This window comes from Ursus arctos, unplaced genomic scaffold, assembly GCF_023065955.2.
Source record: "Ursus arctos isolate Adak ecotype North America unplaced genomic scaffold, UrsArc2.0 scaffold_9, whole genome shotgun sequence".
In the NCBI taxonomy this organism is placed as follows: Eukaryota; Metazoa; Chordata; class Mammalia; order Carnivora; family Ursidae; genus Ursus; species Ursus arctos.
In genome coordinates, this window is record NW_026623111.1 from 65,865,384 (window position 1) to 65,891,185 (window position 25,802).

The 25,802-nt window shown below is 44.2% G+C and overlaps 1 protein-coding gene across 11 annotated transcripts in view; it reads right to left on the bottom strand.

The window, feature by feature from the left end:
• The window catches only part of WDFY3 (WD repeat and FYVE domain containing 3), a 265,960-nt gene that overhangs the window by 4,036 nt on the left and 236,122 nt on the right, over nt 1–25,802 (bottom strand). For all 11 annotated transcript variants that reach the window (XM_057309806.1, XM_057309803.1, XM_057309811.1 and 8 more), the window contains 12 exons: nt 24,434–24,587; nt 19,744–19,835; nt 19,313–19,525; nt 17,012–17,159; nt 15,528–15,682; nt 14,424–14,582; nt 11,441–11,620; nt 8,134–8,316; nt 6,929–7,025; nt 4,075–4,398; nt 3,395–3,506; nt 2,805–3,002 (listed from right to left, as the gene is read on the bottom strand). In XM_057309806.1, coding sequence (XP_057165789.1) covers nt 2,805–3,002; nt 3,395–3,506; nt 4,075–4,398; nt 6,929–7,025; nt 8,134–8,316; nt 11,441–11,620; nt 14,424–14,582; nt 15,528–15,682; nt 17,012–17,159; nt 19,313–19,525; nt 19,744–19,835; nt 24,434–24,587 — 2,015 coding nt within the window. The remainder of the gene's footprint in view (nt 1–2,804; nt 3,003–3,394; nt 3,507–4,074; nt 4,399–6,928; nt 7,026–8,133; nt 8,317–11,440; nt 11,621–14,423; nt 14,583–15,527; nt 15,683–17,011; nt 17,160–19,312; nt 19,526–19,743; nt 19,836–24,433; nt 24,588–25,802) is intronic.

Below are 25,802 nucleotides of genomic sequence, written 5' to 3' on the forward strand. Positions count from 1 at the left end.
GGGTGTGACCTTGGATGTGGCATTTAATCACTTTAAGCTTGCCTTTTCATGAGACTGAAATAGAGAATTATTATTAGTAGTAGTATTTTTTAAAGATTTTATTTATTTATTTGACAGAGACAGCCAGCGAGAGAGGGAACAGAAGCACGGGGAGTGGGAGAGGAAGAAGCAGGCTCCTAGCAGAGGAGCCTGATGTGGGGCTCGATCCCATAACGCCGGGATCACGCCCTGAGCCGAAGGCAGACGCTTAATGACTGTGCCACCCAGGCGCTCCTGAGATAGAGAATTATTTTTCCTCCAATAACCTACCAGTAAAGGTGTCCAGATAAACAAAGTGTCACCAGCTTAAGGGATTTAAAGGCCGTTCTTGGACCTGGGACTTTGACGAGACCCTCAGAAGTGCTGACAAAGTCTCAGGGGTGCCTGAGTTAAGCGTTGGTTAAGCCTCTGACTCTTGATTTCGGCTCAGGTCACGATCTCAGGGTCATGAGATTGAGCCCCACATCGGCTCTGCACTCAGTAGGGAGACTGCTTGAGAATCTCTCCTCCCTCTGTCCCTCCCCACTGCTCACACTTTCTCTAAAAAAAAAAAAAAAAAAGAAAGAAAACTGTTAGAAAAAAAAAAAGAAGTGCTGACAAACTCTCTCACCAATGAGAGGCACAAAGAACGTGGGCAGGGCTCTGCTCTGCCTTCTGTGTCTGCTCTATCATAATCAATCACTGTTGGTTTGGTTTTTCAAATACGGCCTCCACCAGACATCTGAAAGCAATGGATAATTTAAAGAATTATCTACCCTTAAATAATATTTGGAAAGTTAAACATGACAAGGAAGAATGTGTGCCAGGGTACATTTGGGGGGTGTTGACTACCAAAAATTACTAGGTTACTAGGTTTCATAAAGTGGGCCTCTCCAAGCACAGAAGCATAAGACAGAACCCTCTGCCAAGCTCATACAAAGTCCCATAAGGAATGGCTGGCACCAACTGTCTACCTCACTCATCTTGAATCAGACTTCTCAGGAAAAAGGTTTAAGACATTAATCTGGAAAGAAAGAAAAAAGAAACTATAACAACATCTTTTACTGAACACCTATATTGCCAGACTCCATACTCGGTGTTTTATAAAATCCACACACATAATTTCACTGTTCTCACAGCACCTCCAGGAGGAGAGGTATAATTATCCACATTTTACAGATAAAAAAACAGGCCCCAGAGAGGGTCAGTAACCTGCCTGAGATGACATTATGGACAGGAACCCAGGGAGCATCCGGTCAGTATAAACCCAATGGCCACACCCTTTTCAATTCGCCGGTGCCCGCAAACCGCAGTAAGTGGCTCAGAAACAATTACACAGCTCATGCTCCCGTGACAGGATCTCTAGAGCTGGGCAATGTCAGCATGAGAGAGTGCTGCCTGCAGGTCCTTCCCGTTGTCGGCCACGGAGCGAGAGGACTGCACACGCACGTAGGCGACCCCGTGCAACAGAGACCACATCCAGATCAACAGTGATGGGACAACATACTGTCCACAGAAGGGAACTAAAAAGGGTCCCCACGACGAAGCACACCTCCAAATAAACTCCAAGTGTATCTGGACCTCAAGACCTCCGCGTGGAAAACAAAACCCTGAACCTTGTAAAAGAAAATAAACAAGGCTGTCTTTATGATCTCAGGACAGGAAAAGATTTCTTAAGCCACAAAAAGCAAAAATCACAAAAAGTAAGAAATGTGACTACATCAAAATTAAAGACTTGTGTGTCAGAAAAAATACATATAAAGCACAAATGGAGGCCACAGACCAGCAGAAGGTACCTGCAAGATGCAGAAAAGACAAAGAATTAGAACCCAGAGTGAATAAAGAACTCCTCAAGCACGGGGGAAAAGAGAAAAGACAAGCAATCCTAAAAGGAAAATGGGCCACGTTAGCCAAGAGCAAACTCCAATGGCCGAGAAGCAAAGGCCACGCGGCTTCACCTCCGCGCTGCGAGTTACAGCGGCTCCGGGAGTGACAGCGTGCGGCAATGCCGCGGGAGTGACAGCGTGCGGCAGTGCCGGCGGAAGAACCCGGACAGCCTGCGGGCCCGCCCGAGCCCGTGTCGGGCAGCACCGCGGGCCGAGACGCATCCGGCCACAGCCAGCGCAGCTCCAGCGCGTTCGGATCTGTCCGTCGCGGCCGGAGGCGCCTCCTCGACGCCAGCGCACCGAGAAGAGGCGGCTGCGAGCGGTCCTGCGGCACCGGCCAGGGGACGGGCGGCGCGCCAGTCTCCCCCCTACGAGTCCGGCAAGGGCAGCAGTGAACTCTGGTATGCTCGTACCAAAGATCCACGACAACGGCCACAATGAAAATTCTAGTGATTTACGCGGAGTTCAAAACCAGTGTTGAGTAAAAAAGGAAGTTCTAATACAAGGTACAGTTTGCTGTACTTCTGTAAAACGGAAACCCCACGCCACGATAACACGGTGCTGTTTATGGAGACCACAGGCACCCCAAGCAGAAGACGTGGCGGACGGGGTGACAGGCGAGTGTGCGCACCCACAGGGTTTTATACGCAAACACGACGGAACATAGCCCCTTTCCGTTCTGAGTCTCGCAGGACCAGGTGTTTGTGAGGATTCTTAACAGAAGAAAGAATTTCTCACAATTGTGAGAAAAAGGAACAAGGAGAAAGCGAAGGCTGGTTTAGACCATCGTGGCATCGTGTGCTGGGGACCCCGGAGCACATGAGCAGCTCCGTGCAGGGCACAACGCACATCCTAGGGGCCTGACCCACAGAAACTCAAAACGCTCGCATCTCATCTTACTTCTGGCAGAAGAGCTGGCCGCAGTTCCTGCAATGGTGCCGTCTTTCCGTCAGAGAAAACCGCACGGAGCAGCCTGAACAGCTGTCCCCTCCTTCATCCTTCACCCAGTGGTCAGCAGCAGAACGTCCCGGCTGGTCACTCACGGACCAGCTGAACACTCGGCCTCGACTGTCACCAACGAGGATCCTGCTGTGATCCCTGCAGGAGACATGACACGACATGGAGTTACCTCGGGGAAGGCCTCCGCACAGCCACGTGGCTGAAGAGCGCTTTCTGTGACTGCTGAGGTTCTCCACGTTTCCGTGGATGTGTGTGCTGGGGTGAGGGTGTGTGTAGGAAGAGACAAAAATAGAACCGAGCCCGAATTTACACTTTTGTCTCAAGTCTCTGGATCAAACCTTAATGTAACCTCGAAGAACAGAGATTTTAAACTCCATGCACTGGCAGGTTTCTTCCTCTCACCTGTCTGTTCAAGCAACGTCTGACACTGCAAACGGAATCTGTTTTCTCCGAAGACGGGTCTGGATGTGTGGACCCGGGCTAAGCAAGTGACTCCGTGGGGGGAGGAGCTGGCAAGGTCGGGCACTTACTTGGAGACGCCCAGGGCGGTGATCTCTGCCGGGTGCGCGTTGTCCTTCCGATCGAAGGCTGTGTGCATAGTGAGCTTGCTCCTGAACACCAGCTGCCGTTCCCAGCGGTACCCTGGAGTGCAAAATTGCAAGACATTACACCCTGAAGCGAGAGAGGCCGGCACTGGGTAGGTGCGCCCTCATACAGCGCTCTCCAAGTTAGGGCGCTGCATCGCACAGTTAGAGCAGCTCTCCCTGTCGCCAGCAGCCGCGGCCTCGGCGGAAGGTGAAGCTGTCTTAGCTGAACACCGGTCATGGGCCGGGGCAGACAATGCAGAGATGGGGAAACCTTCAATGCAAGAAGACAGACTCTCTCCAATTGAGAACCTTGCCTCTAACTCTCTAACAGACAAAGCTACCCGTAAATATAGTTTCATTTATCTGTAATCAATAACTTGCCCATTTTCAAAAGCTTTCATGATGTGTGAAGAAAGGAAGTTTCTGGTGTGAGGTGTTTTTCTTTAAGAAATGCCCAACATAGAGCAAACACCGTCATGGGGTAAGACATTGAAGAGGCCTTCTCTGTGGGTGGCTAAGGTCACAGGGACGGGGTGCAGGGAGAACGAAAGCCCGCTGCCTCACTCTACCAGCCCTCACACCACCCACAAGGAACAAGAAATGGACACCACACGCCTAGTTACCGGGCTTTAGTCTGCTGTAATTCCGCGCTTCCATGGGGTTGGGGTGCGGGTGGTTAAGGGGACCCTGCAGATGGGCTCTGGTCTGGCCCTCTGAATAGTTCACAAATATGAAGCCGTCCTTCTCATCCAGACTGAGCTGGTCGGACCAGCGCCTGGAGTCATCGGAGCCACTGTCGGTGCACCAGACGGCCGCTGCTCGACAGGAGGCCGCCCGGGGCCTGTGGCTGCTGCTGCCAGGCTGACTGGGCACGTCCTTGGGGTCCTGGCTGGTGCTCTGCTCTTCTGCTTCCGAATCGCTGCTGTCCTCGTCCTGGGCTTCCTGCCCTGGGTAATGCATGGGGAGAAGGAGAAAACACACACACACATACATTATGTTTAGACCCAGCTCTGTCCCACTGCTGTTTTTCTTCTACAAGGTAAGACACGATACACATAGCATTTTAAGCTAAGTATAATAATAAAAAAAACACACCAGAATTTTCAGCTAGATTACATAAAGCAAAAAAGCAAAAAAAAAAAAAAGGAATTTCTGAGTTCAAAGAATGCTTTGGCCAAAATCCTTAGGTTGGCATTCCTGCTTTACCATCTGGCCCAAACCTGCCTTTGCGAACTTCTCAGCGCCTGCCGCACACTCACTACCACAGCTCGGCTGGCCGGCGCCAACTCTGTTCTCCGCAGAGTCCTGCTCCCCCTCACAGGGAAGGCTGCGCGTGCCGCTGGCCCTACTAGCGCCCTCTTCTCGTTGTGTTCCCGTGTTACCCAACCCTCAGGGCACGGCTCAAACACTGCTTTCTCCAAAATCGTACGTGGTGGTGGCTGCAGCCGAAAGCAAGTCTCACTCTCCTGGACTCCCTGAACAGCTGTATGCCTTTTGTGTCTTAATTCTCACCCCGAACTATTACCTCTGGATAATCTTTCTACAAGATAGTGGTCAGCTTGAGAGAAGGGGCCCCAAGCACGGTGCCTTCCATGTGGCAGTCAGCATAAATGACAATCTACGTGAATCAATTACTGATGGAAGCTTTAATCTGCTGTGGGGTTTTTCCTTCGTCCCGTTGTTATCATGCATTTCCTCGACTCAACTCCCTACTCTCTTGCGATAGAGTCTGCTGGAGAGAAAATTTATAAGAAACGAATACACAGAATTGGGAAAAAAGGAGAGCAGGAACAAGTCTTTAAGTACCAGCTCACTCTAATTTTTTTAGCAAGACAAACTACTTAGTTTGCCTTCCTTGTACTAACACTAGTAGTCTAGTTAGCTAATTTTTTTTCATCTCAATGGCTTATGACTCAATGGCTTATGACTCAATGGCTTAAGGTCTTCACTGCCAAGCAGTCTTAGAAGTGGCTTTCATTTCCAGTGACCCACGGGCTTGCATTCCCTTTCACCCAGGTGACTGCCCTCGAGCCTGCCACTCCTATGCTGTCCAAAGTCAACCCTCCCCTGTGGGCTGCTCTCCCCTCTGCCACTTCTATCAAACTCTGTCCAGGATATGAATATATAAGAAGAAAGAAGACATACCAATATCTCTCCTTCCTGAATGTGACCTCTTCTATCTTATTCTTCTCATCTTCTGCTGTTATTCACTTAAAACTTTGTTAAAGGAAAGGACAGACTTCTCCTAGGACTGCTTAATCCAATGTCTGACACAAAAAGGTTTTTGTGTCAATACTTACTGAACTGAACTGGATTTTTATGTTCCCAAATGCCCAGATGACCTTTTTAGTGGAGCTGCAAAGGACTATGCAGAAACTTACATTAAGGTAATAAAGTATTAAAATGCCCTGCCCATTGGATCATTTCTGTTTTCTGGCAATGAAAGTAGAAACTATTTTTGGCTTACAAAGAGAAATGATTTATGCCTTTCTGATAATAAGTCCTTTCCTTCATGTCATCAAACTCATGCGGAATTTTCAGTGTACAAAAATTAATCATGGAGAAGCAATCTGAAGGTCAAAGTTAAAACTCTGTTCCTGCGGCGCCTGGGTGGCACAGCGGTTAAGCGTCTGCCTTCGGCTCAGGGCGTGATCCTGGCGTTCTGGGATCGAGCCCCACATCAGGCTCCTCCACTTGGAGCCTGCTTCTTCCTCTCCCACTCACCCTGCTTGTGTTCCCTCTCTCACTGGCTCTCTCTCTGTCAAATAAATAAATAAAATCTTAAAACAAAACAAAACAAAACACTCTGTTCCTCTCGGGGAAGTCTATTGTACCGATTGTTCTACATCGGGTGGGGGGGGGGACCTTTCCTGGAGATGAGCAGCCCAAAGCGGGTCTCAGCCTGGGTTTATGGCATGGCTTCTAGTCATTCGGTAAAGCAATCATCCATCTCTGTATTCCTCAGATAATACTAAGGGTACAGAGCACCAGGCTTTAGTTTGAGTAAAAGCCCTTTTCAAAGGCAGGCCTAGGGAGGGGATTCTGATCTGCCTCCGTGAATACCTTACAAACATGATGCCACCCTGTCACCCACACGGAGTGTGACAAGCGATGAGCAGAACAGATGTGGGACTGGCGGCCATCAGATTTGTCCACCACTGTGCCCTCCAGACGTGCTTTGTATTTGCAGAACGGAAAGCCCGAGCCTTTGGTACTTTGGAAAGCTAGCAGCTATATTTGCCCTACTAGCATGAGGAAGCCAAGCCCCGACACCAAGCACTGCCTGGTGAGCTGGCGAAGTCTTGGTGTGCCCACCCCACGACCTCCCGTGCTGGGGAGCAGTCGTGCTTCTAACAGCCACACCTGACCTTAGGCTACTGTTCTTGCTGTCTGATGTAAGTTTATCCACAGTGACTTTAAAAAAACAAACAAAAAAGAAATATGAAAACTATGGAATAATTAGAAAGTTTCCAATACCTATTTGTGCTTCTGGACAGTCTTCCTGCATTTCTAGGACTTCAACAGGCTCGGGAGCTGGTGTTTCAGGAACTTGCAAAAATTCCATTCTCCAAAACTGAATTTAAGTAAGTATGAAAATAAAAGTTAAGCAGCTTAAAGAAACAATTTACATGTGACTGGATGAAGATAAGCTCTTGGGGTTAAACAGTTATCTTTTATTATTGTGTCTGATTAAATTTCCCTCTCTCTTGAAAACTGGGGGAGAGGACTGTGTACACATAAGTAGTGCTTCCCGAACCGGGTTCCAGGAGATGTTAATGGGTGTTTCATGGCAGAGGGAAAAGCATGGTGGTCAAGGAAGTTGGAAAAACATTGTTCAACTAAGCACATTTTTTTCCGGCAAAAACCCGAGAGCCTTGCACGCATGAAGGCATGAAGTAAGCAGGATCCCCAAATGCATTTGGCTATGGAGCTTTTCCCTAAATGCCTCAAGAATGAAATCATCTGAAACACCGCTCTGGAGAGAGCAGACGTCGGGGTGTGCCTGTTGTCTGAGGTGCAGGGTGTGGTGTGGCGGGGGCTGAGAGCCTCATCTTCGCTTGGCCGGTGACCATGAATACAGGGCAGCCATCAGCTGCTCTCTGCTTTTACAAAGAGCACAGTTCAAGAAAATAGGCACAAAGGAAAATCTTCCTGAGAGAGAGACCCAAATGTTTGAAAAGACTGTAAAGGTAAATATTCTGTGGATTCTATTTTCTGCAGAAGCCCAAACCAAAGAAAACTATGAAAAGGATAAACTAGGATTCGGGTAAATCTTCTAGGATTCCAGATGGGACTGGAGCATTTTCCAGCTGTGATTCTCTGTAGACAAGAGACAGTCCCTGTTTTCTCCAAGAAACCGTCCAAGAGGCCGAAAAGCCAATACTTTTGCAATTTCCATTTTTAGCAATCTACTGTGACACGGAAATCATGTTTAAGTGCCCTTGGGTGAAGCTGTCCAGTGCTAAGTGGCACTAACAGATCAGCTTAGTGGTCAGGAAAGGGGCCAAGTCCCTGACGTTCCCCGGGTCTGAGAACACAGCCGCTGAGGCTTGTCTGAATCTGAGCAAGAGTTTGCTCCTAATACCACAACCTGTTCAGGTGTCTCCCCACCACGGACAGCTCCACGAGTCTCAGGTAAACCGGGCGGCAGACACCGAGCATGCTTCCCGCACAGGACTCACCCGGACCACGCCGTCCGAGTGTCCCGTTACTATGACATTCTGTGTGTCCCACTCGTTCATCTCCGACACGCAGCAGCAGACAATCTGCTGGCTCCTGCCCGTGAACGTGTTCACGCTCACGATGGGGTTCCCGTTGATGCTCCACACGTGGATATACGTGCCAGCACAGGACACAATGTCCCCCTGAGAAGGTAAGACAACCTCGTCACTCTCTTTGCCCCCTTCATATCACATTCTGGCTTCAGAAGCAAAGTGAATCTTTGGCCTAGCTCTCAAAAAACCTTTTAAGTTCTTTGACTGGTGGCTCGGAATTTCTGAGGCAGCCTGGAATTCAGTGCTTGCTGACCTAAAGACATAGCCCGAACAAAGAGACCTCTTACAGAATTCACGGGTGAACGGATACTGCGGCTGGGGTGGTCTTACCTGGACACAAGCGTAGGGGCCCTTCCACGCTCTCGGCTTATGCTCCAGCACACTGCTGTGTCACACTTTACTCCTAGCTCTCAAAAAACCTTTTAAGTTCTTTGACTGGTGGCTCGCAAGGAGCCACCTCGTATGGACACAAGGTAGGGGCCCTTCCACGCTCTCGGCTTATGCTCCAGCACACTGCTGTGTCACACTTTAGTCCTGGGAAAGCTGCCTTTCCTCCTCATCCCTAAGGGGGTGAGGCACTACTCCTGTGCCTCCCATTGCTTTCAAGACCTAATCATACTTTCATTTACAGCCCAAATCCACCTCTGCTTAATTTTACAAAACGAGTCCAATCACCAACAGCACAAGGCAGAAGAGAAATCTTTCAGCCTAGATACAGTTGTATCTCTCTTCAATGTTGGCAACACTATAAAATCCTACTTTACAATTTGTATTCATAATAAGGGGAGGAGAATGAGGAAAAAAAGAAGAAAATTGGAATATAGGTCACTTCTTGGCCAACTGAATAAACCTGCAGACTCCTTAGGCTGTGAACTCAGGTTTTTTTTAAGTTCCAAAGCTAGAAAAGAACAAGCTTTCTCCCTTAAACTCTACCAGGCGGGGCTCAAACTCTACCAGGCGGGGCTCTACCCAACCTGGTGAGAATCCAACCCATTCCTGTTACAGGAATGAAGATGCCTCCGAAGCATCTATCCTGTGTCAGTTAGTGTAGAGGACACTTCTGACATTCCACTTCATCCTTTCAACACCTGTGAGGTCAGCTATTACTAGTAACACGTTAGTAGGGATCAAAGTCCGGGGCAAAGACTTTAAGTAACTTGCCTAACGCCACACGATTAAGATCTGAATCCAGCCCTTTCTGGCCCCCAAGCTTGCTTATCCCTCAGACAGCCTGGATGTCACGATGCTAGGCACTGACTCTGGAAATGACCTGGGGAATCTCGGTACAGTCAGCAGGCACATGAGGACGTATGAAAATAGGAAAACGGCCATCAGAAGCAGGGGGGAACTAGAAGCTTGGAACAGCAGCATCAATTCAAGAAAGAAGGGAAGAAGGGGGAGCCAAGGGCGGCAAGATAAGGAGGCCTGGGGCTTTCCCAAACCACCCTCTGTGCTGGTCTTGCTACTGTTCTCTTTCTCTCTCTGTCCTTCTATCAAGATAGCAAGAACCAAACCAAAACCCAAACAAAAGTGATACTTAGCCAAGCATGGCTGTGTCTACCTCTGATTCAGCCACTGAACCACCTCGGACAACGAGTGTGAGCAGCTGTGCTGTAATTAATGGCCTCAGTCTCTGCAAGAGACGAAAGGCCGCTACTCCATTCTGCCCTGCGCGAGGCTCTCATCCAGTACTCCAGGGTGCCTCAATTAGAGAGCATTAGAGCAAATCCTGTGGCTACCAGCGCAGAGCATAACAGGAGGGGCTAAAGGGCAGCTGCAAGGTCGCTTACGCCCCAAATGCAGACTGAAATAAAGCAGACTTGATACTGGCTGCAAAAACATGGCAGAAACAGAAATCTTTTCATGCGTTATTAAGGGATTACAAAAGCACTGTAAAAGGGAAAAATCAAACACATCTGTGGTGTTTGCTGCAACTACAGCAATCCATTGCAGAATAACAACTGACTGTAAATAAAATCCTCAGTATTTAAGTGAAAAATAGCTCTAAAACAAAGCACTCAAAATAGTGCCATGAAGCATTTGACTCAGAGCAACCCCGCTAGGTCAGAGCCATTCTGTTGCACTGAGGTTTCCGTAAAGCTCTTAGGGACAAGTGTTTGTCGGGCCAAGCCAAGGTGCTGTTCTAAAAGCATCTTAAACCTTTCAGATATACCAAAAAATGAATTCGACTTTTACCCCTGCACACTCCCCGCTCCTTGCCGGCTCTGATCGCTCTACTATCAGACACTCTACCTGCCATTCACTACAACTGAATTTCTTTTTCCTTCTTCTTTGACTGACTACAAGGTACCTGACTAAGAGCATACTACGTAGTATCTTCTGGCGGAAATTAAGGATGTTGTATTCCTCCAAAGGAAAGCTGTCTGTGTGGACGGTGATAAGATGTGGCCACCTGGTGTCACACAAGAAGACCCCAGAACAGTGCTAAGGGTAAGGCAGGGAATGAGTGTGCATAGCTAAGAAGCAGTGAGACTGGGAGTTCTGCTCAGTTTACAAGACTGATTTGCGTATGTGGGCATCACCAACATACGAATGTGGTCACTTGTCCCTCAGACACCTCAGTCTTTGTATAACCACAAAAACCTGAGCTCGGACAACGAGTGTGTTGCCCTGCTTCCCCACACACCTAAGCAATGACTGTCCTCCCCTCACCCCACCTTAGACAGGCATGGTCTCCATGGGGACTCCTAGGCCAGTGTATTTATTTTAGGTTGACTCATTTATTTATACATAAAATATTTATTTTTGAGAAGAGACAATATCCTTTGGTAAATCTGGGATAACTTTGAAAATAGTTCTATAACAATTCTGTTTGTCTGGTTACCCAAATGTTATTCTTTTCACCCTACATAATAAATAAAGAATCTGAATGTATTTCATAAAAATTTCAACACAATTTTAACAGATCCTACAAATTCCTTGTTTTTAAAAAAGCTTATTCTAGTTAGAATGTTGTTTTGAACCAAATCTTGCTCTTCAAAGTATGCAGCAGTGAATGGATTTTAAGACAAAATAACCTCTGAGTGACAAACTTTAATATCCATTTGCTTTCTGCATAAGTCAAGGAACATGTACTAGCATTTATGAAATGAGTGTCTTTCAACCCAGAAAACACCAGAGTCATTTTTTGTTTACATTAGCCAGCAAGAGTTGTTTTCCTAACCATAAACCAAGTGGGCAATTGACTACTTACTGTTAATTCATTGATACAAAGAGCAGAAACTGGAGCTCGATGGCCTCGGAGCTGGGTTAGGAATGACAGTTTGTTCAGATCCCAAATGATGCAGGTTCGGTCACGGGACCCGCTGACGATTATGTGATAGGCCAGTGATGCTGTGGCACAGGTGACAGTGTCTGTGTGGCCAAGTAAGGCCTATGAAGGAGAACAGAAAAAACCAGGCTGATCACAGTGCGCTCCTTGAAGGGCTCCAGAAGGTCCTGGTTGCACTAGTTATGAGGGGAGCACGTGCTGGGAGCAGCAGCTTCTGCAAAGCCTTCTTTGCCAACTGTCCTTGCCTCATCCCGCCGGGGGGAGAGAGAAGTCTGGGGGCCTCCAGAGGCTCTAACCTCCATTTTTACATCACTTCGTTCCCGGATCTGGGCTAGAATCTTAGAAGGGAGAATGGCAGCTGCCACCCAGCTTGGGTTTCTTCATCCCGTTTCTACATGGAGCTGCATCAGTTATGGTCCCCCAAAAGTACAGAATTTAAACTGGGCACTGATTCTTTTAAGCCACTGTCTAAGGAACTGGGCACTGATTCTTTTAAGCCACTGTTAGTCTAAGGAACTACAGCTGGATGCCCTGCACGGTGATGGTACATGGTCCTAGCAAGATAAAGGCAAAGTGTACTGAGCTCCTATTACTGACCTGGACACATGTGTGCCCAAGAGATCTTCTTCAGACTAGAACAGGAACTTTTGTCTTTTGCTAGAACATGAAGAGAAACAGGACCCAGGGAACTGGCAATGTAGGAGAACAAGCATTTCAGAGAAGAAGATTCAGGTTACTGTTAGGAGTTCCTGAGTATTGGGCACCTGGTGGCTCAGTCCATTAAGCATCTGCCTTCAGCTCAGGCCGTTATCCCAGGGTCCTGGGATCAAGCCCCACATGGGGCTCCTTGCTCAGTGGGGAGTCTGCTTCTCCCTCTGCCCCTCACCCTGCTTGTGTTCTCTCTCACTCACTCTGTCTCTCAAATAAATAAAAAAAATAAAATCTTAAAAAAAAAAAAAGAATTCCTGAGTATTTAACTATTTAAATAATGAGTTGACTTACAAATTTTGTCATACATAAATCCTTTCTGTATGCTTAGCAAACCCCAGGAGGTTGTTATAATAAGTGCCTTCTACTGAGGGGTTACTGGCTGGCACACTAGCTTCAAAGCCTATTTTCTAAATGGAAAATATTGTAAACAAGAGAGTTTGGATTAGCGAACTACAATGTCAACCTTGTATTTGCTCATGTCGACACTGCATCTTTTTACGTGGCCCATCTTTAGATTCAGCAACCAATGAAGTTTCTGGCCTATTTACATGACCTGTGGTATAAGAAAAAGGGGTTCCATCCTTTCCACAGCCACTGAAGACACCACTGTCTGAATTTGGCTTTAAAACAGCTTTGGAGTCAGACAGAACTGAATTCACATCCTGGCTCTACTCAAACTGTGACTTGGGCATGTGTCCGAATCTCTTCAAGCGGTGGTATTTTCAGGAAGCAACAGGGCTTATAAACTACGTTGCAGGATTGTGAGGATTGGAGTTTTACATTTTTAAACATCCAGCACAGTGCTCTGAGCACAGTACATGCTCAGTAAATGACAGATATTATTGTTACACTGTTTTTCAAACCCGTGTCACACACTTAGATGTATACTGCATTAAAAAAACTGTATGGCAAATTCACTCACAAATCAAATATTAAAAAAGGATGGCCTAATTATAAAAGGTTTCTTGCGTTAGGTAAAATTCTATGGGAGTAAATACATAGTACACAATCAAATGATAAATGAGGAAAGAGAAAAAAAGAATCAAAGATACTGGTTCGGCCAAATGGAAATCACCCAGAAAGAAAATGAATATGAATCAATAGCAAATATAATTTGGATTAGAAAAATCCAATTTACGTACAACATAGCTAACCCTGAACAACATGGAGGTTAGGGGTACCGACCCCTGATGCAGTCAAAAATCTATGTGTAACTTTTGACTTCCAAAAAACTTAATCACCAATAGCCTACTGTTGACTGGAAGCCTTACCGATAACATAGGTAGTCATTTAACAGGTATTTTGTAAATGTATTGTAGTCTTACAATAAAGCAAGAGAAAAGAACATATTAAGAAGATCATAAGGAAAAGAAAATACATTTATAGCACTGTACTAGATTTATCGAAAAAAGTCTGTATGGAAGTGGACCAGGACAGTCCAAATCCCTGTTGTTCAAGGCTCAACTGTATTACTTAAATATATTAAAAAATATATATATATATATATATATACTTAAGATTTTTATTTACTTATTTCATTATTATTATTTTTAAGATTTTATTTATTCATTTGAGACCAAGAAATACAGAGAGAGAGCACAAGCAGGGGAAGAGGCAGAGGGAGAGGCAGACTCCTGGCTGAGCAGGGAGCCCGATGCGGGGCTCGATCCCAGGACCCAGAGATCATGACCTGAGCCGAAGGCAGACGCTTAACTGACTGAGCCACCCAGGCGCCCCTTATTTACTTATTTCAGAGAGAGAGCTCACATAAGCAAGCATGGGGAGGGGCAGAGGTGCAGGGAGAGGAGGAGGGAAGGAATCCCAAAGCAGATTCCATACCCAGTGGAGCCCAATGCGCGGCTTGATCCCACGACCCCGAGATCATGACCCGAGCCGAAGTCCAGAGTCAGGAGTTGGATGCTCAACCGACTGAGCTGCCAGTTCCCCATATTAAAAATATATTACCTGCAGACAGCTTGCTTCAGATTTTACAAAAGGACCAGCTTAGGTCATTTTTAGAAATAGTACCGTCTGATTTCATTTCCTTTTTTTAAAGACCATTTCTAGCAAAATAACATATTTTTTTGATTTTGTCCATTATGCCTGAAACACCCTGGATTAAAGCGGCTTTGTGGTTTCTCTAGAGTGCAGGCTGCTGAGATGGAGTATGTCCCTCTTCCATTTATTCCGTTACCTGTTTGAGAGTGAGGGTCTTAGCCTTTTCTTTCGAGGTGCCCATCTCCCAGACACACACCACTGTGCTCGTTCCACCTGTGATGACCAACTTGGGGTTGGGGCAGATTGCACAGAGAATCTGGCCCCACTCAGACAAACATTCATAAACAGTCACTACCTGTAAAATGAAACAGATGTGAGACGCACACGCCATCAAGTACAATCAACTTCTGAATCACGACGGGCGCACTGAGTGAAGGAGAGCCCCCGCGCAGGCGCCTCACGGACAAATGCCCACGTACATTCTGGGCTGGATTCACTTTGGCTTTTTCACTGAGGCTCTACCCTGAACTAGCCCTATGGCCTCCGAACTGCAGTTGCTGTGAGAAACCATAATAAAAAGGATTTACTCCTACTGGGTGTCTCCAGTTTCTCCAGTCCCGGAAACTGACGTTCGGACTGCGTGATGCTGTGTACGATGCAGGGGATAATCCGCTAGAAGGATGTGCTTGCTGTAGCCAGTTAGAGGTAAACAGAAATCGTAAGTGCTGCTGTTTAACGAGGTTCTCTAAGTAGAGTTGTGTCACAGCACAATGCACAGACGTGCGCAAACTAGATCCCCCCCGCCGTTGGGAGGGGCCTGGCAGAGGGCAAGCACAGGGCACCGGACGGCCACGACGTAGGGCTCTCCAAGGGCTACTGTGGGACTCCACACAGGAGCTGCGCCGCCTGGGCGATGGGCTGACAGGTGTTCTACCAGCCACTTAAGAGTACTGAATGGGTAAGTGGGCCAGATGGTGAGCCACACCGAAAGGAGGCTCTTTTAGTGGTCAGGAATGTTGACTACCTGGATGGCTAGGACCTCTTGGAGGAATTCTTCGAGTGGGAGGGAAACTGCTAGAGCTCGGTACACAACTTTTTCAAAAGCGGCTTGTTTTGTAGGAAACCCGGCTTGTCCACTAGCTCCTTTAACCTGATTTGATGCGGTGAAGCTCTCCCTTCCTCTGCGCTCTGGAGGAGCAGGTGACTAGCCCTTGGCCTGGGCTCTTCCCACCCCTTTCAAGCAGGACATCCAAACCACAAAAGAGCAAGATTAAATGAGTGAGCAAGAAACAATGCAAACCTTGTCTGACTCATAGGTTCCCAGCCTGCAGCTGAGGTCTGCATAGCCCCAAGCGAAAGTTTTGTTCCAGGTTGGTGGAATAAGAACCTTATTCTGTTCTACTGCAAGAATGCCTTTATCTGTACACACTATTTGGCCCACAGGCTCTTTAAGTTCTGTAAAAAAAAAAAAAAAAAAAAAATCAACAGATCAGAATAGGAACAAGGAAAATGAACCTCATGATCCTACAGGGGACTGTCATCTCAAATATTCATGTGAATTAAGCCTCCTGACACGTACATTAGGACAAAATGACCTTAGAGGGAGAGCTTGGCTTTTGAGTCTCCACTGGGTGATGGACAGAGACCCTGACAGGTGTTCTGCAGGGCTTCCTCCCAGACTTCCTGTCTCCTGACACACTTGAGTTTGGCTCCTAGCAATCGGCCTGTCTTCTTGATCATTAGGACCACACAGAGTAATTTGGGAAGCTCTCTGGAATGCCATACACAGACCTTCAACCAACCTAGGCCTGCAGCACCTCCCAAATGATATCCAGCCTTAGACTTCCTGAAAGAAGGACATTCCATCCCCCAAGAGGTCCGACTCCCTGCCCTGCCCTCAACACTGCTCAGCACACCAGTGCTCCATAACTGTCACTGGTGGTGAGTGGAGCTGGCACAGGGCAGTCTGTGTCATGAGCCAAAATGGCAGAGCTGGTAGCCTAGCCAATTAACCAGAATTTGATACTCCAATCTTTAAATTTGTTTAACAGCGCCAACTTCAAGACTTCACAAAAACCTTTCTTCATTCAAAAAAAAAAAAAAAAGTCCACTTGAAAAACTATTTTATTTATTTAAGATTTTATTTATTTGAGAGAGTGAGAGAGTGAGCATGAGTGGGGGAGAGGGGCAGAGGGAGACAGAGAACCAGGCTCCCCACTGAGCAGAGAGCCCGACTTGACTCAGGGCTGGATCCCAGGACCCTGGGATCATGACCTGAGCCAAAGGCAGACACTTAACAGACTGAGCCACCCAGGCTCCCCGAAAAAGTACTTTTAGATAACTCATAACCATGGTAGATAAAAGACAAGATACTTTTAGCTGGCATATTAAAAATGCAGTCTTTTTACTGCTATTTCTAAATTAGCAGCACATATAAAGGAAGATTACAAAGGTTTCTCTCCATACATAATATCAAGCTGAGCTACACGATTTGGTATATTAGCGTTTTTGATATCTTAGGAGGGAGGAGAAACCTGTTTGGTTCTTTTTGATGAAAAATCCAACAGGCAAAAAAAAAAAAAAAAAAAAAAAAAAAAATCTAAACCAAACCAAACCAAAAGGAAAAGGAGAAAATCTAACAAGTATTTGGTGACTTATCACAAAAAGTATAGCCCTTATCACCAACGACACTAATGCTGAAAGGCACGTGTGTCACTGCTGAACTAGGATTATTACCTACTCCCACAGAATCATGAAGCAAAGGCTGACTTCCTGTCACCTCACCTTTCACAGGTGTTAGAGAAGGCCTCAGGTTGTCCAGGTGATGGAAAAAGATCTTGTCACTTGTAGACCCCGGGGGGGCAGAGGCGCCCGTACTGTCTCCGTTCAGTCGGCTCCTCACTCGCTTTGGTGGATGAGGTTTCTTAAATAGCTGGGATGAGAGAGGATGACACGTTTTACAACGAAAGCTAACACTTACTGAGCCCTTTTATATGTCACATATTATGCTTCTATTTCACTTAAGCTTCACGATGACCACTAGGCACTACATTGTCATGCCTCCCATTTGAGGAAAGAACTTTTAAGGAGGCTCAGAAGGATGCCAGGGGCCTCCCATCTTCACAAGCAGAGGTGGGACCATGGTACTTTTTAAAAGCCTGGGTTACCACCATGCTCTGTGCTACTCCGATTTCCTAACTTTTCAGGGTAAATCCTCTACTCAAACTGTAGCTGATCAACAATTATTTTCCAATGATTTTAAAAAGTAACGAATTCTTTACAGCCAGGTACCACTCTGTACCACTGAGGGCAGACTGACACTCTGAGTTATTTCTGGCTTCGACGTGGCCTTTCTCTATGTGACACCATTTTCGTGTCTTTTAGATGCTACTAATTTGTTGAAAGTATGAACACTGTTGCCTTCTTTTTACTTTGCAATGCTGTAAGGGGAAAAAAGAAAATAGTCATTTAAGAGGACTATTTTTTAAATACTGTAGATCTTCGAAATAGGCACAGAACCATTTCTGTTAAAAAACTGTTATCTGAGGAAGATATCTGGAAGATCTTAGATAAAATGAGATTTAAAATGACTAGAAAAACTTCACACTTTGTGAGTGTGACATTCTGGATTTCTAGAAGAAAAAACAGAAAAAATGCTTTGTAAAGAGAAAGACATTTTAAGCACCCGAACATTTAAACACCTTGTTCCTATCTTATCTACATATATCAGGGTTCTGTTATTTTCTCTAAATGACACAGACTCTGCAGCTGTATAAAAAGACCCCCCTACTTTAAAACACGTTCACGAATGGACATTTGCTGAAGAACTTTTTTTTAAATACAGATATCACATTAATAAATTCTTTTTTTTTTTTTTAAAGATTTTATTTATTTATTCGACAGTGAGAGCACAAGTAGGCAGAGTGGCAGGCAGAGGGAGAGGGAGAAGCAGACTCCCCACTGAGCAGAGAGCCCGATGTGGGGCTCAGTCCCAGGACCCTGGGATCATGACCTGAGCTGAAGGCAGACACTTAACTGACTGAGCCAACTGAGCCCCTGCTGAAGAACTTTTAAGAGGACCTACGGATAGAGACCCTCACCAGGCCAGGGTATATAACAGTATACGGATATGCTGACTGTTAAACCTTGATCTTCTAGGATGGCATACTTCGAAGGACTCTATCAGTCACTGGAATGTCTCAGGAATATTCAAACTATAGTTCCCAGGCTGTCTGCCTCTTAAACTCAAAAGTGGGACTAAAATCCTATGACAGTGTATGTGTCTTGGTTTTGTTCCGAACATTTGTTTCTCAGAGGGTATGAAACACAGTTCCTGCATTTGTAACCCTCAGAAAAAAAGGAAAGGTTTAACTACAATTCTTCAGCTACGATTAGAGTTTATCAACAAGCATTTCACACTTTAAAAGTAAACACAGTTCCGGGGCGCCTGGGTGGCTCAGTCTGTTAGGCGTCCAACTCTTGGTTTTGGCTGGTCTTGGTCTCAGGGCTGTGGGATCGACCCCTGCTCTGGGCTGGGCATGGAGCCTGCTTGGGGCTCTCTTTCTCCCTCTCCCTCTGCACCCCCCTCTCTAAAAGTAAACACAGTTACTTGGTTGGGGGATCAGACTGCCCTACGCTGGGTGTAGAGATTACTTAAAATAAAATCTTAATAAACAAAAAAATAAAAAATAAAGTCTAAATATGACCATGCCATTTCCTTGTTCAAAGTCAGCACTGGCTTTCTACTGGCCTTGGGATGAAACCCCATATCTGTGTGCTGTGGCCCCCAAGACCCCGTCTTCTTCCCTGATCGCAGGTCTTGTGCAGATCCAGGAAAGTGCTCCCTGCACTCGTCTGTGAGGGAAAATTCTCTATGAACAACATTTCTATTTACATGGACTGCAAAAGGGAGGAGAAAGCAATAATCTTGGAACCTGCTGAACCTACTGGAACCTACTGAACCTACTATTGGGTGGCAAGTTTATAATAATAAACTTATTGTATTATATGGTCATTCATCATCTATAGTAATATTAGAGCTTAAAAAATGAAACGGAGAGCACCAATGATAAAGAATATCCATACCTGTTTAGGGATCTGACCAAAGTTATTAATGAACCCTATGGTGGCTGTCTCCTTCAGTGGGTCATTGATGTTGTAGATATCCACTTGACCCTCATAAAAAAGGTGGTGGAAGACATTTACAGCTTCTACTGCAGCAGGGCCTTGCTGTTTATAGCCAAAGATTAAGTCAATCCACTCATGCAGATGGGCACTCACGTAATCACATTCCAAAGCCTGTAATTTCAAAACACACATTCAGTCACAGCCTTTTATTACTTGCTCAGAAAGCAAAAAGAATTGGCCAGTGATCACAAGGAACTGAAATAACTAAAAATCGTAAGAACAATATCTGTAATTTGTACAAGTGGGTATCTTGCTCAAGGTCATCTCTTTGTATTGTGGTCAATGACCCGATGAAATCCAAATTCAACTGCAAAGGGTGCTCCCATTACCTCACGGTGGACTCTGATGAATTCCCGTGGGTCCCCTTTTGCCCATGGTGGAAGGATAACATCTCCAAGCTTGGTGCCATTTTGTTTGCAGCCTGTGCAATTAGATAAATAAAAAAGAAAATGAAAGATGGGATAAACAGTAACTTTAAAGTAACAGAGAGGGGCGCCTGGGTGATGCAGTCGTTAAGCGTCTGCCTTTGGCTCAGGGCATGATCCCAGCGTTGTGGGATCAAGCCCCACATCAGGCTCCTCTGCTAGGAGCCTGCTTCTTCCTTTCCCACTCCCCCTGCTTGTGTTCCCTCTCTCCCTGGCTGTCTCTATCTCTGTCAAATAAATAAATAAAATCTTAAAAAAAAAAAAAAAAGTAACAGAGAAATAGCGATTAGATTCATTACCAGAACTCTTGAAATTTTACCACCAGAAAGGACCCTCTGAGATCATCTACTCTGATATTTCCCTACGTCTGCTCCTTAGAGAACTCCCTGAGAGATTATTAAGCATTAGCAAAACTGAGGGGCCCACCCTGTCAAATTTGACTTCAGAAAATGCTGAGTTACACAAAGTTCAACATGTTTCTTCCTGCAAGACTCCTCAGAGGCACAGCCCTTCTCTAGGAGGGATATTAGACACAACATTCCTGAAATTTAACTGACCATAGGACTCCTTTTTAACGAAACATTTAGTGAGACTACTGTTTTGAGTTTGGAAAAACTGCTCAAATTCAATCCCTTTAGGACTGCACATTTGGAAGATCATTAGCAATTTCTCTCAAATCTTCTTTTGTTTGGGCTTTTCCTGAATGCTTAGAGCTTGGTGAGTCATCGGCAGTGAACCAGTACTGAATTTCTTGTCTTAATGTTTTGACAAAATTTTGCCTCTTACATGGAGAAGGTTACTGAAGGAATACCTAACTTCTCAGACAGTGAGGAGTTTCAGTACTCTCTTTGCTAAAGAGGAAATAAAAATACCAGTCTTCTAGAAATATTTGCAATACATGTGGTTTCTCCTCTTTCTGATTCTTAAACTCTTGAGAGAGCTCTGTAGAATTGGCATGTCTTTTGCTCTAAGGATTCTCATTAAAAAAATAAAATCTGAAATGTAACTTTTTGCTGTTAGTACATCACTTAACAGAAAAAAAACATCTGCAAAAACTACGGAGCTACCTGGCAGAAACAAAAAATGCATACCAAGTGATATTTATTCCATAGAAACTGTTAATTTAAGTCATAGCTAGATAATCTGAAAAATATTAAAGAAAGTGTTTGCTATAAAATCTATCCACAACAAAACATTAAATGGGACTGGCATCTCAGGAAACAGGTCCTGTCTTTTCATTTTTTGGAAGTAAAGACCAAAAAGTTAACTTTAGCTTACAGTTTTCCTAGATACAAATCAGATGATCAATGTAAACAATGACTCTATGAATAATGTTGACTCAAGCTCAACAGCAGTTGGTTAGGTAAACAGGTGTATTAGACATTTTCAGAAAGTACACTTGTTCAAATTCTAGAACATAAAGGCAGTTTCAAGTGTGGGCCAATGAAAATATCTCCCACAGAAACAAACTTGTTCTTGTCACTGTTACTTGATGGCTTATTGACAATGTGATATGAAGTAAGAAACATAAAAATCAGTTTATTGTTTAAAGGAATGTCTTGACTTGGTTGGAAAAATTACCATATGACTTAAGAAAAAAATAAAACAATCGAGTTATTACCATCCCTCCCCCTCATACATACCCTCAGTCTACTCCCCTTGAAATATCACCCAAGTCTCCAGACTTGACATAAAATCTACTTTTCAAGAAATATGCTTATCATCCCTAATATTTAGGCAATATAATTTTATTTCACCAGCACTAACTGTAATTTTAAAATTTAAAGGGAACATTCTGCCGTATACTGTTGGTCTGACTCTGGTACTCTGCAGCTCGCCTCCATGTAGACCTACGTCCAAGGGTGGAAAGATAACAAGACCAGGGGGAATGCCACTCATCCTAGAGCCAGGGAAAAAACCCAAGTGCTCTTTGTTTTACATCATTTAAAGATGGTAAAGATAGTAAACAGTGTTTCTGGGTTTGTGGGGTTTTTTTTGTTTTTGGGTAATTGAAGTGAAATTTACCTAACATAAAATTAACCATTTTAAAGTGAACAATTCAGTGGCATTTAGTAGGACATTCACGATTTTGTGTGGCCACCACCTCTATCTAGCCCTAACACATTTCATCACCCCACAGGGAAATCTAGTACCCATTAAGCAGTGGCTTCCCATTCCTTCTGCCCCCCCCCCCACCCCTGGGTAACCACCAATCTGTGTTCTGTGTCTATAGATTGACCTACGCTGGATATTCCATATAACCAGAATCATACATTATGTGATCTTTTATGTCTGGCTTAACTAGCATAATGATTCTGAGGTTCATCCATGTTCCAGCGTGTACCAGTAATTCATACTTTTCCATGGCTGAATGTACACTCCACAGTTTGTTTACTCACTGATAGACATGTGGCTCGCTTCTACCACTTGGCTACTGTGCGTAATACTGCTGTGAACAGCTGTGGATATGTACGTTGTTTGAGTCCCTGTCTTCAGTTCCTTCGGACACAGACCTCAGAGTGGAAGTGCAGGGTCATACGGTGGTTCTATTTTCAACTTTTGCGACACCACCAAGCTGTCCTCCACAGCAGCTGAGCCATGTTACATTCCCACCAGCAGTGCGTGAAGCTTCTACTCTCTCCACACCCTCATCAGCTCTTGCTCTTTTCTGTTGCGGTGGCTCTTTGTTTTTACCACAACCAGCCTCATGGATGTGACGTGGTACTTCATCGTGATTTTCGCTGGCATTTCCCTAATGACTAATGACGCTGAGCATCTTTTCACGTGCTTACTGGCCATGTGCTGAACTTCTTTGGGGAAATGTCTACTTGGGTTGTTGGCCCACTTTTTAACTGGGTTATCTTTTTTGCCACTGAGTGTAGTAGTTCTTTATATTCTGACACTAGACCCTTGTTGAGATACATCACTTGCAAATATTTTCTCCTGTTCTGTAGGTTTTCTTTTCACCTTCTTCATAATGCTCTTGGATACAGAAGTTTTACATTTTGATTAAGTTCAAGTCATCTTTTTTTAGTTGTTGATGCTTGTGCTGTTGATATTCTACCTAAGAATGCATCAGCAAATACAAGATCACGAAGATTTAACCCTGTGTTTTCTTCTAAGAGTTTTAGAGCTTTCGCTGTTTTTTTTTAACAGCTTAAGCTCTTATACGCAAATAGTGTTTTTTAAAGTGTGTGATTTCATGGAAGGAAGATGATTTATTATGAAGATGAGCATGACAAAAATACGTGACCCTTTTTTTAATTTACTTATTTAAAAGCAGATAATTTAGTTGGGTTTGTAAGTGGTCTGGACTCAAACATTCTTGCAACATACATTATTATAACTGATTCAGTGTTTCTGGAAGATTGGGGCTCTCTCTTTCTGTACCTCTCCATATTTTTCTCTTTGAAAGTGGTGTTCCCAGGGAAGACAGTGGCATTATCCAAAGATGAATTGTAAGTGAACATAGTAAAATACTAATGTGCATCCATATTCAGATGCTGTGTATGCATTTGTTGTTCTTCTCTGTTCACCATCTATTCTCTTCAAGGAGCCATCACCCCTACAACTCTAAGACCCAGAACTTGGTGTTTTTAGTTGCTCAAAGGTGAGCTCCAGGCCTGATCACAGGTAATGAGACTCAATTTCAGGTCTTTTGCTGGGGCTATTAAGAGAGTCTTATTATCTTTCCCATTAGACCTGGAGCTATAATATAATTTCACGAGGTTAGAACTGCTAATGGACAATTAAACAAAAATTATTTAAAACTGTTTTTAAAAAGAAGTCACTCAGATGTAACGGATATGAACATTTCCCTGAATTTTCTGTTAACAAAACTTTGAGGTACTATAGTAAGGATTTATAGGTTGAACACTTAAATATGATTTGAACTATGAAAAATATATGAAAATAGAACAAAATCTGGCAATAATATTCTGAAGTGGAAATAATGGAATTTTGATATGTTTTAAAATAAATACTAAAAAACCTAGATCAGCAAACTGTGTTCCAAGAAACTGTAGCCAAAATCAAATCTATTTCCTGTAACTGCTGGATTATACAAAGAGAGCAGAGTACTGATGAAATTTCTCTCCTTTTTAGGACTATTGATTTGTTTTTGTTTTTCTAGATAATACTAGCCTAACAGGATAAAGAAGAGGAATTAACTTATTCTAAAATTCTAATTTTCAAACATATTAGCATGCAACCTGAGAATTCCTCAGGCAATAGATAAGATTAAAACAGTACATGAAAAATGTTGGCTTTTAATTTCAACAGTAATGATTTCTAAATAAATTTTCACCTCACCTCTGTTTTTACTGAAATCACAATATTCTGACCATTAGATGCAATCTGTGTCAATTTTTAAATTTTCCCAAGACTCCACATTTGAAACAGTTATTTTGGGCATAAATCTATTTTTCTTTTTATATTTACTCCCACACACCCAATTATAGTAAATAACAGCTGCTGAAACCACAAGGAAGTCTTTCCTTGTCAGTGTGTACTGCAGACAATATGCAGGAAAGCGACATTTCTGTCGGTCCTTTCCAGGATAACGTTCCTAAGACCGTGCCACAGCTGCACATACCTAGATCAAAGTTGTTGGAATTGAACAGGAATTCTGGTAAGTAAAAAAATTCTGGGATAAGTTCTTTCACGTCTGCCATGTTGTGCTTTGATGCTGAATACCAGGCCTCGCGCACACTGTGGAACATTCGGTCAGCCAGGTCGAAGTGGCCTCCCTGTGGGCAGAATGAGAAGGCACCGCTCTGTTAGGACGCCGTCCCCACCTCACGGCTTCTGTCAAGCTCACGGGCTCGAAAAACCCAAATAAATACATTTGGTGACAATTCCACTTCCCACCATCCTACGTCAAACACACAAAATTTTAAATAATCACAAAAAGAAAACTATTTTGGGGGTGTTTCTGACAAAGGGTACTTAATGCATGTATTTTGTAATCAAAGTGAAACCCAAATACAAAGACATTTAAAAGTCATTGAAAAATTAGTTTTTAGTGAGAGGACAAGAATATAAGGAAATATGAATTCTTCTAGTTTCATGATGCTCCCCTAAAAAAACAAAAACAAAGAAACCAAAAAAGCCCCAAGATTCTAATGTAGCCAGCTACAGCTGGAAATTCAATATACATGTTCGACTGATTTTATACATTAAATAATTATAATTAAATTATAATTAAATAATTACAAATTTATAAAATAAATGACATTCAAGTTCTCACACTACTAGGAATTAGGCAAAAAACTAAGAAAGTGATCAAAAAGTTATAATGAATTCAAATAGAAAAGGGATTTCTTACACAGCCTCATAGATATGCCACACCTTCCTCAATCAAACTCCCTCTTGCTGTGTTTTCAGTGGACACAGTCTGTCTTTATGCTGAAGCTTATTGCGGGGAAAATGCCAAAGTCCATACAATGTGCCACCAAGGCCTGCAACGATCTGGCCCGTTACCTCTCTGATGTCATCCTCTACGAATTTCCCCTCCACTTACTCTGCTCCAGATGTAGTGGCCTCCTTGCTCTTTCTAAAACATCTCAGGCACATGCTTGACTTGGGGCCCTCGCATGGACTGTTCCCTCTGCCTGGAACACACTTTCTCCAGATATCTGCATGAGTAACTGCCCCACTTCCTTCAAGTTTTTGCTCACATGCTACCTTTTCAAGGAGACCTACTCTGACCACTCTATTTAAAACTGCACTGCACCCTCTCTACCTCCTACTCCTACTTCTGTACTTCCCAGCCCCCTCTCCCTGATCTATCTATATTTTCTGATAGCATGTATTATATTCTAAAACACTTTAAGATGTATTTAATTTATTATTCTTGTCTGTTTCCCTCAACCAAAATATAGAAGCTCTACAAAGCAGGGCTTTTGTCTTTATTCACTGATATCTTCCACATACTTAGAACAGTGCCTGGTACATAGTAGGTA